Source organism: Schistocerca piceifrons, chromosome 5 (assembly GCF_021461385.2).
Source record: "Schistocerca piceifrons isolate TAMUIC-IGC-003096 chromosome 5, iqSchPice1.1, whole genome shotgun sequence".
Taxonomy (NCBI): Eukaryota; Metazoa; Arthropoda; class Insecta; order Orthoptera; family Acrididae; genus Schistocerca; species Schistocerca piceifrons.
In genome coordinates, this window is record NC_060142.1 from 323285974 (window position 1) to 323297719 (window position 11746).

Genomic DNA, 11746 nt, shown 5'->3' on the forward strand with positions numbered 1-11746 from the left:
GCATTTTCTGTTGAAAAGCCTTTCTGAAAACTAAATTGACATTCTGTTAGTACTTCATTTTTACAAATATGTGATGCTACTCTTGAATACTTTACTTTTTCAAGAATTTTGGATAAAGCTGTCAGAAGTGAGATTGGGCAGTAGTTGTTAGCATCAGATCCATCCCCTTTTTTGTGCAATAAGACAAGCAATGATTCGGTCCTTCACTGGGTTCCACCTTCGGTCCAAACAGTTATTTAATTTAAAGCAGCTAAACAGATGACAATGCCGATATCAATGCTCGCCTCCCAAGCTGCGCTCTAACTGGAGACTGCAGTACCAAAGCAAAGCTTACACCACTCACAAGTCTGATATATGCGCCACCAATGTGCACTATTTAAGAATTATTATGTTCGGTTCATACACCAAACTTGCCGTAATTCTTCGTTGGAATCCAAGTGCAGAACCAGGAAATCACTTTTCAGCCCTTGAATGACCACACGATATCACCATCAGGTAAACACTGGCCCTCCACACTAGGATCTTTGAGCCCACGGTGTTCTGTCCCCAACTGACAGCTTCTGCAGGGCCCACTGACAAAGCGGACTTGCCCTCCAACACTGACGTCGCTCCTCACACACAGTCCTGAGTTAACTCACAGCAAGCCTCTTCTTCCTCGTCCTGTCCACCTCCCAGTGCGCCAACTCCCAAAAGGTATGTGATGACCAGAGACTCCAATCTGATCTCGATATTGACACCATGGTGAGTATTGAGAAGGCGGGTGGTTTAAAAAAACAAAAAAATTTAAATAGCGAGCTGTACCAGCTCACCGTCAGCACAACAAAAATGTTCACCTAAAATGATGAACCCTCTAAACCATTGCCAACAGATACAGAACAAGCTGAATGTAATACTGTCCTCTCTTAACAAGTCGTTTTCAACAGTACATAGTCAGACTCCATTGATCCTTTATCCCGCGTCTGGCCATCCTGATTTAGGTTTTCCGTGATTTCCCTAAATCGCTCCAGGCAAATGCTGGGATGGTTCCTTTGAAAGGGCACGGTCGACTTCCTTCCCTGTCCGATGAGACTGACGACCTCGCTGTCTGGTCTCCTCCCCAAAACAATCCATCCCATTGATCCTTTATGGCCAGGATTTCTGTTAGTCTATCCAGTGGTTGTTGTTTTGGCACATCTTTCAGAACTCTATCTCTGCAACAACAGTTCCTCTCACATTTTCCTAGAAAGAACACCCCTAAGGCTATGCTTGCACAAAACTTGTGTATGGTACAACCACCTACAATATGCTGACAGGAAGTTCCACTTATTTCCCTCACTGTAAGGCTAATCACAGATGGAATTCTTCTCACAATGCTAGACTTCCTTGTACCGTTGCTCACCTAAGGCTACTTCCTGGTGCCTTGCAGCACTGTACCAAGTGACTTAAAAAAGGCATCTAAGTGATATTGTCTGCAGCTAACTGGCTTGTCCATCAAGATAGACAAACCTTGAAACAGTATTTCACTGGTGATAGCTTCCTCCAGGTGGAACAATGTTCCCCTGACTTCTCCACTGGTGATAGCTTCCTCCAGGTGGAAAAATGTTCCCCTGACTTCTCCTGTACATTGATGGAGGTCAGCTTTAGCGTGATACTTAAACAGAAAGACTAATCTTTTGGTTTCACTGTACCCTTTACCTGCATTACACCCATCATGCACAAGGAAGTGCAGTTGTGTTGTAAGCAGCTTCCATCTGCATCAGCAACCTGTGCTTTCTACCACTCTCAAAGCCTGTAATCTAGCACTCGCATTACCATAACCTTTGAAATAAATATATCTGTGCCACTTCATTCCTTACCCACAATATCTACTACAATGTCAATCTTATCAACAGCTTCTTGTGCATCCCCTGCTGTATCTAGAACAAAATTAGCTCCTGCAATTCCACTCTGCTTGTCACAAAGAGGATAGACACATGTACTTCTGGCTCAGACTCCATGGCCTCTAAACAACACCCATTACCACCCATTGTGGCAGATACTACTGCACTACTGTCACCCATGTTACTATCTGCACACTTATTTACTTCAGTACAGCCCACACTTACTTCATCCAGCACACACTTACTTCATCCAGCACACACCTTTGACTAGAAATACTGGGTACTTATGAGATGTAATCAGAAAGTAATGAGAATTTTTGTTGTTATCTGCTTATGATCTTCAGAAGTCCGTATAATCAAAGGGGAGCAATACATTAAGAGTTAAGATTCTTGTTAGTCTTCAAGAGGTTGGTAATCTCTTTCTCAACCCTGTTCGTTGAGTCAGCCTTGAGCCTGCGATACGCTGAATCAGATAGCTAACTCTACATCTTTTGAATGTAATCCTTTGTGTCCCACACAACCATGGCTTTGCCCTTTTCCACAGCTAAGATAAAAATTTCAGGAGACTCGTAGAACCTGACCACTAGGAAGATTAGTTCAGGTTTCATAGAAACATAGGAACATGTAAGGCAGTGTGAGCTACCACAGAATATGGACAGAAGCAAGCAACCCTACATTTGTATTTTAGAGAAAGCTTTTGAGAATATGGTGTGGAATACACTGTGAAATTCTGAAGGTAGCAGGGATAAAATACAGGGAATGAAAGGTTATATACAAGCTGGAAATAAAACAAACTGAAACTCTAAGAAGCAAAGAACATCAAATTGGGGCAATTATTCAGAAGAGAGCAAGGCAGAGTTGTGTCATGTTCTCCACATTGTACAATATGTACACAGAACAAGCTGTAAAGGAAAATAAAGGAGAATTGGAAAATTAATTGAAGTTCAGATACAAGTGATAAGAACTTCAAGATGTGCCGATGACATTTTAGTGCAGTCAGAGATAGTAGGAAACAGAAAATCACTTATAATGGAATGGGTAGTATCATGATTAAAAAGTGTAACACAAGTGTCAACAAAATTAAATGATGATAAATGAAATGTAGATGAATTAAATCAGGTGATGCTGGGGGGGGGGGGGGGGGGGGGATTAGATTAGGAAATAAGACACTATAAGTAATAGATGAGGTTTACTATTTGGGCAGAAAAATAACTTGTGATGGCCAGTCAAGAGAAGATAGAAAATGCAAAGTAGCAGTAGCAAGGAAAACATGTCCAGAAAATAAGAATTTGTTTGAGTACAAATTCAAGTATTAGGATGTTTTTCTAATAAGCAAGCAAAATGTGGATAATAAACTGCGTAGACAAGAGCAGAATATGATGTAGTACTAGAGGAGAATGCTGGGGATTAAACAGGTAGATTGGATAACTAATGAAGAGAAATTGAATTGAATTAAAGAGAAAACTGTGTTATCACTTGACTTCACTGAAAGAGGGGACTGGTTGATAGGGAGATATTCTGAGGCCAGTCAAGAAATAGCATCTTGTCTTGAGTACAATTTCAAGTATTAGGATGTTTTTTCTAATAAGCAGCAAAATGTGGACTTAATAAACTAGAGTAGACAAGAGCAGAATATGATGTAGTACTAGAGGAGAATGCTGGGGCATTAACAGTAGATTGGATAACTAATGAAGAGAAATTGAATTGAATTAAAGAGAAAACTGTGTTATCACTTGACTTCACTGAAAGAGGGGACTGGTTGATAGGGAGATATCTGAGGCCACAAGGAATAGTCATCTGGTCTTGTGTGCATGTGTCTGCATTTGTGCGTGGGTGGGTGAGGGAGGGGGATAATCTGTACAGGAGGCTAAAGCGTGAACTCTGTAATACAGTTTAAGTAAGTGTAGGTTGCAGTAGTTATGCAGAAGTGAATAGGCTAGTGTGGCATGTTGAGCTTCATTTACTGTAGTTGGCCAGCTCTTCCAAGCGTAACTGGAGTGTAGTTTGTAAAATAAAGCAAAATCTATCCATACATGAATCTAACACCTTGCACTACTCTAGTTGAAGTGGTCTCTGCTATTCCTTAAGCATGAGTTTATTCAGGTAATGAAATGGCTGACAACATTTCTTGAATTCCTTAAAGTGTTTATTAGTGATTCTGTCTACAGCTGCATTATTTATATTAAGTGAATAGTTTCAAACCTTACAGATGTATTTTCAAGCCTGGCCTACTAAGGCTGCACTGACTGTGCCTGTTCTTAATAATACACATCAAAGTGGCAACACATACTTCATACAAATGTTTGCAGAATGAATGCTACAACCCACACATAGCTCTTACCAAGTCAAAATCCAAAATTTTGACTTGTTAAGAGGAATGTGTGGATTGTGGCATTAATTCTACAAACATTTATAAAGCACTTGTTGCCACTTTCATGTTTATTAATAAGAACAGGCACAGTCGGTGCAGCCTCAGTAGGTCAGGCTTAAAATTGATGGTGTGAGGTTCAAAATTAGTCATCTAACATCAGTTCTTGACAGAATCGTTAATACATGCTCTAAGGAATTTAATAAAGTTGCTGGTTCTCTGTCAACAAAATGTTGAAACTGAAGAATTGTTTGAATTTTCAGTTGATGGAGGTTGGTGGCTGGGGCGGCTGGGTGAACTCCAAGGACTGTTCCCTGCTAATTATGTTGAAAAAATGTGATGTTTGACTGTTTGTTAGTATTAACACATGCAAGCTGAATACTGAAGTAACAATTTTCCCTGCTGCTTGGAAAAATATTCGCATTATGCGCTGTTGTGATTGTGTGAAAGTCATTATCTTGTTGGTGTGCAAAGTAACTGACATTTATTGTGATGATATATTAGGCATGTGAATGATTTTTGAATGTGGGACTCTTCACAGTAGCTAAATAGTATTAAAATTTTATTCAGTATGTTTGTCCCAACGGGAGTTGTTTCCAGCAGGTGAACAGGCAAATGTGTTTACTGTCTACAGGAACATAATCAATCACTGCCATTTTATGTAAGATTTATTCAGTATTCTAGTTAAGAATTCCAGTGAAAATGGATAGTAATATTCCAATCTAATGTTTCTAACATTGGAAAATAGCAAATTTTTTTCTGTGATGATGAATGTTTACAAAAATGAGAACATTTTCTGGTTATCAGAAGCTGTTCATAAAAAGATATAAAAAAGTGTGATTCTGATTATAGCTCATCATTACAACTTTTGGTAATTTCATCTCTTTACACCCACTGGAAGTGTTTCCTGACTGCAGCAATCATTATGGATCTTGTGAAATCCAAGCATTATGCACAGTTTATTTAGTAAAACATATTCAGTTGTGTAATACAGATTGAATATGGCTTAGTGTGTTACATCACACTTATTTGGTAACAACAGGTTGTGATTATAGACTGTGATGATCTTCCTTCCTCCTACTCCTCCTCACCCTCTCTCTGCCTCCCCCCTGCCCCCCCTTTTTTAAAGGAGTATACATGAACATTCCTTCTCTGCATTTGCCTGTTCTGCCAAATGCCATTCATAAGAAGAAGCATTCATGCACATGCCTAATGCTCAAGTTTGAAGGGTGTGGAAAATATATTTTATACACATATGTTGTTCTTTCTTTCAGCTACGTCTTAGCTGAAATCAGAAAGTGATAAATTGTGGCTGTTTTCCTTGTAGTTATGTTGATAATGTGATACAGTATAAGTGTTTTAAAAATTATATTTTAAACTGCAAATAATTATGTCTTTAACATATTGCTAAAGGTTGTAGGTTCCATTTTATACACAGTGTGGTTATTCACATGCATTGAGTACAAAGGAAGTACTTGTAGAACATATTAATGTTGTCCATATTTTCAGAGTTAGTAGAATTTGTGATTATATTGTTTTTTACATGTTGCATACAATGTTTCATTGTATTCATCAAAGAAGCTGTCACAGCAACATATGCAAGAGCTTCAACAAGTACCAAAAAGAAAGTGAGATGTTTGTATACAATTATTGTTAGATTTTTGTATAAAGCTGTTATCTATTATGTGAAAGGATTTGTAGCAAAAAGATGTAGGCTAAAATAATCAGAAAAAGTGTGTGTGTGTCTAAAATAATCAGAAAAAGTGTGTGTGTGTGTGTGTGTGTGTGTGTGTGTGTGTGAGACAGAGAGAGAGAGAGAGACAGAGAGAGAGAGAGAGAGAGAGAGAGAGAGAGAGAGAGATGAGGTGGGGGAGTTTATACTTTACCTTTTTGGGTATGGAATTTGTAACTGAAAAATGACTGATGAAAAATTTCTAGTTTCTCTCCTCTCTGAAATTGGTATTTACTTATCAAAACTATGTTATTTTATCTTCAAGGTATCTGTTTTCGTATCCAAATGCTAGGAATTTTACACTCCTTATTTTCAGATGGAATGCTTAAACAATAAGGTCATGAATTTTTGTATAATTTTTGTACGTCTGAACTTAACTTATTTTTTATTTTTACAGTATGTCATCAGAAACATAGTTGTGCTTTTATTGTGACTTCATTCTTATTTTTTTATTAGTAGTTTTGTCTGTTCCAAAAACTGTGTTTATATTGAATGTGCTGAGAAAAGACATTATTGCCATATTCATTATTTATTAAATTATTTTGTAAGTGCTTTATGTGTCTCTCCAAAGTATTACCTGTATGTGTTACTCTGGTACTGTTTGTGAAATTTCCATCCTAGTTTTGTATATAACCTGGCTACTTTTATATGTGTTACATTTACAGTTCATTTACTTGTATTTACATTTGTCTGAATGTTATCAGTAATGCAAGGTACTGGGGTATCATTCATCAGTGCAGACAGAAATTAAATGTGTGTGTGAGAAAGAGAGATTGAAAGGGGGAGAGGGGCAAGACAGATAATCATTTTCATTATTATGATAATGGACTAGTTGCATAGAAATGTTTGCACTCCGCACCTATGCGAGATAAAGGGAAAATTTAGTTAGTATCCCAATTTGAGATATTGTCCTGTATCACCATAGTTCCTTTTCCTTGCCTTCTGTTGTTTAATAACTTCCTGTTCTCTCTCTTAATTTTGGACCTATTTGGTGTTTCATTTATGTTGATTCATTGTAGTCCTGCCTATAACAAGAGAGCAGAAGCGTACCGCACTTCTTTTTGATAAACCATTTGTAAATATTTGTGCTCTGCTGATCTCAGAGTGTTCTTACTCTCTTTTTAAAAACAATTAATGAAAGTTCCTGTGTCTCACAAATCTTTGCTATGTGCCAATGTATTTATTGGTTCTATGTTGAAATTGCCGTCTGTCTTTTTTTAGCTGTAATTCTTATATTAGAAAGTAGTCTTGTGTTAATTCCAAGAAATTTTACAGTACAGGTGAATATTCATAGTTCTCTGTCTGTGTGTAAACAAAGCAGTTGCTCATGTTTTAGTAGCAGAAGCCCATGTATTTCTCTCTTTGTCTCTAGTTGATTTTTGAGTCATTCATGTGGCATATTTTGTAACATTGTCACAGCTTTAAGTTAAACTTTCGTATTTCATCATGTTAGATTTTACAGTTATTTTAAATATATTTGAATGTAATGTGATACTTGAAAAATATGTGGAATAAAGTTTAATATATAACACATTTTACGTTTTTGTCAGAATTAGGATTACATGCCACAATGAGTTCATTCATAGTAAAAATAAAATAAAATTCAGGATAAACACTGTGCCTTTAAGACAATCAGTTGTGTGAAGTTTTGGAAATTCATATGACAATTAGCTTGTTTTACATAGTAGATATACTGTCCGCCTGTGTACCCTGCCAGATTTGCTCACGAGAACAGTATATTTAAGAGTAGGTTTATATGAATGAAATAAAATGTTTATTACAGACCCATAATGTCTAATGTATTGTTGTGCTTATTTTCCAAGTAATAACTCACTTTTATTTCATAATTGTTGTTGAGTAGGTTAGAGCAAGTTATCACACAGTACTGCAGCTGTCACTTTTGAAGTTGAAGAGTTTTGTTGTGCCAAGATTGGATGTTGTGTTACCATAATTGAAAAAAAATGTGCAGTTAAAACAGTTTTCTATAACATAAACAACTAATTTGTAAAAATGAAGAAATATACAATAAATAATAAGAAAAAAATTTTAAAATTGTGTAATATAATTCGTACATATTATAAAAATGGATATTATGATTGTGTGTGTGTGTGTGTGTGTGTGTGTGTGTGTGTGTGTGTGTGTGTGTGTGTGTTTTGAGAGCCCAATAAAGCCAAGAATGGCAAGTGAAGATGGCAAAACACATTAACCAGTTCATTAAGTGTGCCACACGTGTGCGGTGTATGAATTTCAACCAAACTTGGTACAAATACCCCTTAAGCCATCCTCACATGGCATGAAGCAGCTAAAGTTGACATGGATGTGGATAGGACATCCAACCTCACAGAAGACTGTGCCATCAGTACACAGGATGAGCTGGTTAATGTCCTTTGCGTTCTCAGTGCTCTCCAGTGACCAGTGGCTTTATTGGCACAAAACAGCTGTGTTAACTCTGTTAGAGATTGTCAAGAAGAGCAGAGGAAATCACGAAGAAGATTTTGGACCCATCATTGGTGTGGAAAGAAACTGCTGGTAGAGGAAACCTACATAATGTTGTATAATAATCTGAGACACACATGAGTAGAAGCTATTCATTAACTCAATTGCATTTTCATTGTACTTTAAATTTTAAATTAAACGTAGTCAAGGTATAATGCCTAATTTGCACATGCATAATATTAATTTTGTCGATGTTGCATTAACTACCAACACTCTGAAATAATGTACTTCATCCCATAGATTTCAAAATAGAGATTTGTTTCATAATTTCATTCTTCAGATAAATGAGGAATTTTTTTTTTTTTTTGAAGCTGCTCACGATATTTGTAAAAGATATTTACTGGCAGGATACAAAAATGAGCCAGTCCAGAAACCCAGAGACAGGTATATATACAGGCATCAGAAAAAGTTTTGCATCACCTCAGTTCTGAGAGTTCCAGAACCTGTACAGAAAATTGGAATAGAGATCAACTTAAACATCATTTTCGCCCTTTTTATTGCTCATGAAAACCACACATTGTATGTTGTACCACCATATAGCGAGACCTTCAGAGGTGGTGGTCCAGGTTGCTGTACACACCGGTACCTCTAATACCTAGTAGCATGTCCTCTTGCATTGATGCATGCCTGTATTCATTGTGGCATACTATCCACAAGTTCATTGAGCCACTGTTGGCCCAGATTGTCCCACTCCTCAACAATGATTCAGTGTAGAGCCCTCAGATTGGTTGGTGGGTCACGTCATCCATAACTAGCCCTTTTCAACCTATCCCAGTCACGTTCGATAGAGTTCAGGTCTGGAGAACATGCTTGCCACTCTAGTCGAGTGATGTCGTTACCCTGAACGAAGTCATTCACAAGATGTTCACAATGGGGGTGCGAATTGTCGTCCATGAAGACAAATGCCTTGCCAATATGCTGCTGATATGGTTGCACTATCAGACGGAGGAAGGCATTCACGTATTGTACAGCGGTTACAGCACCTTCCATGACCGACAGTGGCATACATCGGCTCCGCATAATGCCATCTCCAAAACATCAGGGAACCTCCATGTTGCTGCACTCGCTGGACAGTGTGTCTAAGGCGTTCAGCGTGACCGGGTTGTCTCCAAACACGTCTTTGCCGGTTGTCTGGTTGAAGGCATATGTGACACTCATCGGTGAAGAGCACATGATGCCAATCCTGAGCAGTCCGTTCGGCATGTTGTTGGTCCCATCTGTACCGCACTGCATGGTGTCGTGGTTGCAAAGATGGGCCTCACTGTGGATGTCGGGAGTGAAGTTGTGCATCATGCAGCCTATTGCGCACAGTTTGAGTCATAACATGACATCCTGTGGCTGCACGAAAAGCATTATTCAACATGGTGACGTTGCTGTCAGGGTTCATCCGAGCCATAATCATTTCAGAGCTCTCAAATGAATCTGGTCATTGATCAACTGAACCTGAACAAAAAAAATGACATGCATGGATTTCTATGCATCTAAGACACGTGGAGCTAAACCAACACAAGCTGCATGTAGAGAATTACATCCACCTGCAAGATGCGATTGCGAACAATGGCAATGAGAATCTGAACAACTTAGGTCAGATGGTCGTCCTCCCACTGTCATTCGTGAACAGTACAAGGTACTTACACAAATATACCCAGGATGCGTTCTCTTACATCTGCAACTAAGATCAGCCACACTTGTTCATCACCTTCATGTGCAACACAGCTTGGGCCAAGATCGGGGAAGAACTGTTGGATAGGCAGCAAAAGCTGGTGGTCCTCCTCACAGAATGGAACATTTTTCAACAGGCGCAGTGCTTCATGTATTCCACTGGGTGGCAAAAATGTAGCTTGCCACATACACACTTGCTGCTGTGGTTAAAACAGAAACTGCTGCCAAACCAAATCGATCAGGTGATATCAGCAGAGCTGCTCGACCCCAAAGCGGACAGCTATATGACACAGTCACTAAGAGCCTAATCCACCATCCTTGCAGAATGCTGAACCATACATCGCTGCTCGTGAAGGATGGGAAATGCATCAAAAAGTATCCTCGGGACCTGTTAAGAGACCCACACACTCTAGAATGAATATCCATTGTACAGGCACTCTGCACCTGGCATAGTCCATATCAGTTCAGACAGACTAGGAAAAAAATGTTATCTTCATAGTCTCGAATGTTATTGAAGTTAGCAAATGTTAAAATGAAGGACTAAGTAAGGAACACGAATTTTTTTGTTTTCTCCAAAAAGATTTCTGCTCCGAGGTACAGCTCTCCAAAGATAACACTGCACACACCATTTGGAAGATGCAAATGTTGGAATTTTTTTTTTGAAAGATAATTGCTTTATGATTACGAAGAAATCCTCCATTTGGATTTATCTGTCAAAGCTCTTTTAGTACAGCATTCTGAAATTTTTTTTTCAAAACTGCCAATCCATAAAATTTTGATTTTTTTTCTGTTGATTAGTACCACATAGTTCTGCATTAGCTGAAAAGGAGAGCTTCCACTTTTAGGTTGAACAGGTTTTATAAACAATTGAAATTTTTGCCATACATAAAACCTGTTTTATTATCACATAACAGGCTCACAAAAAAAAAAAATGTATGTGAAAGGTCCAAAGACTTAAAGGTTTCAACTTATGCAACTTCTGTGCACTCTGTTTTGTACTGAAATTAGCCTGTCAATGAACTAAAAATTTGTTCCACTGCTTCAGAATCTTGCTTTGATCTTCCTGTTGAACCAATAAGAACTGGAGCACTTACAATCTTCAAAACATTGTGAACAAGAAGTGAGCACTGATGCCATTGTTGCCGTCCTTCAGCTCGAAATCTATATCCAGCAGCTGGTCCATGTGCTAGAGTAAGTTCACTACAATTTCATTTAACTCATAATTGGTGTCTATAATCTCTGCAATCCACCAGTCACAGTCACACACACATGCCACAAACATCCCCCTTCTCAGGTTGTGAATCCAAATATTGTCCTGCTGTTTCTGAGGTGTTGGCCGAATGAACAAAATTGCTTCTCACTCTTTAAAGTGCGTGCAATATGTGTTCACCCATCACCTTGAGTCCAAAAATGTGTCATCTGAATTCGTTTCACGGGAATAGTTTGTTTCGATCATTCGTCTTTTTTCTGCTCACTGAATTCTTCGATTTCCTCTTTGGACAAAAGAATGAGGGCTGTGGATGTGTAAGATTTCATGTCTCTCATAAAATCCTCAGTATTCTGAATCGCAGCTTATTTGGTCTGGACAGATTGTTTTGTAGCATGGTGCTTCAGCAGGCCTCCTACACC

General features: G+C 38.4%; 1 protein-coding gene across 1 annotated transcript in view; it reads left to right on the forward strand.

Annotated features, from left to right (window-relative positions):
- Window positions 1-7977, forward strand: part of LOC124797926 (unconventional myosin-Ie-like) — a 365871-nt gene extending 357894 nt beyond the window's left edge. The window contains exon 24 of the mRNA XM_047261058.1: window positions 4491-7977. Coding sequence (XP_047117014.1) covers window positions 4491-4567 — 77 coding nt within the window. The 3' untranslated portion in view covers window positions 4568-7977. The remainder of the gene's footprint in view (window positions 1-4490) is intronic.
- Window positions 7978-11746: the final 3769 nt, after the last annotated feature.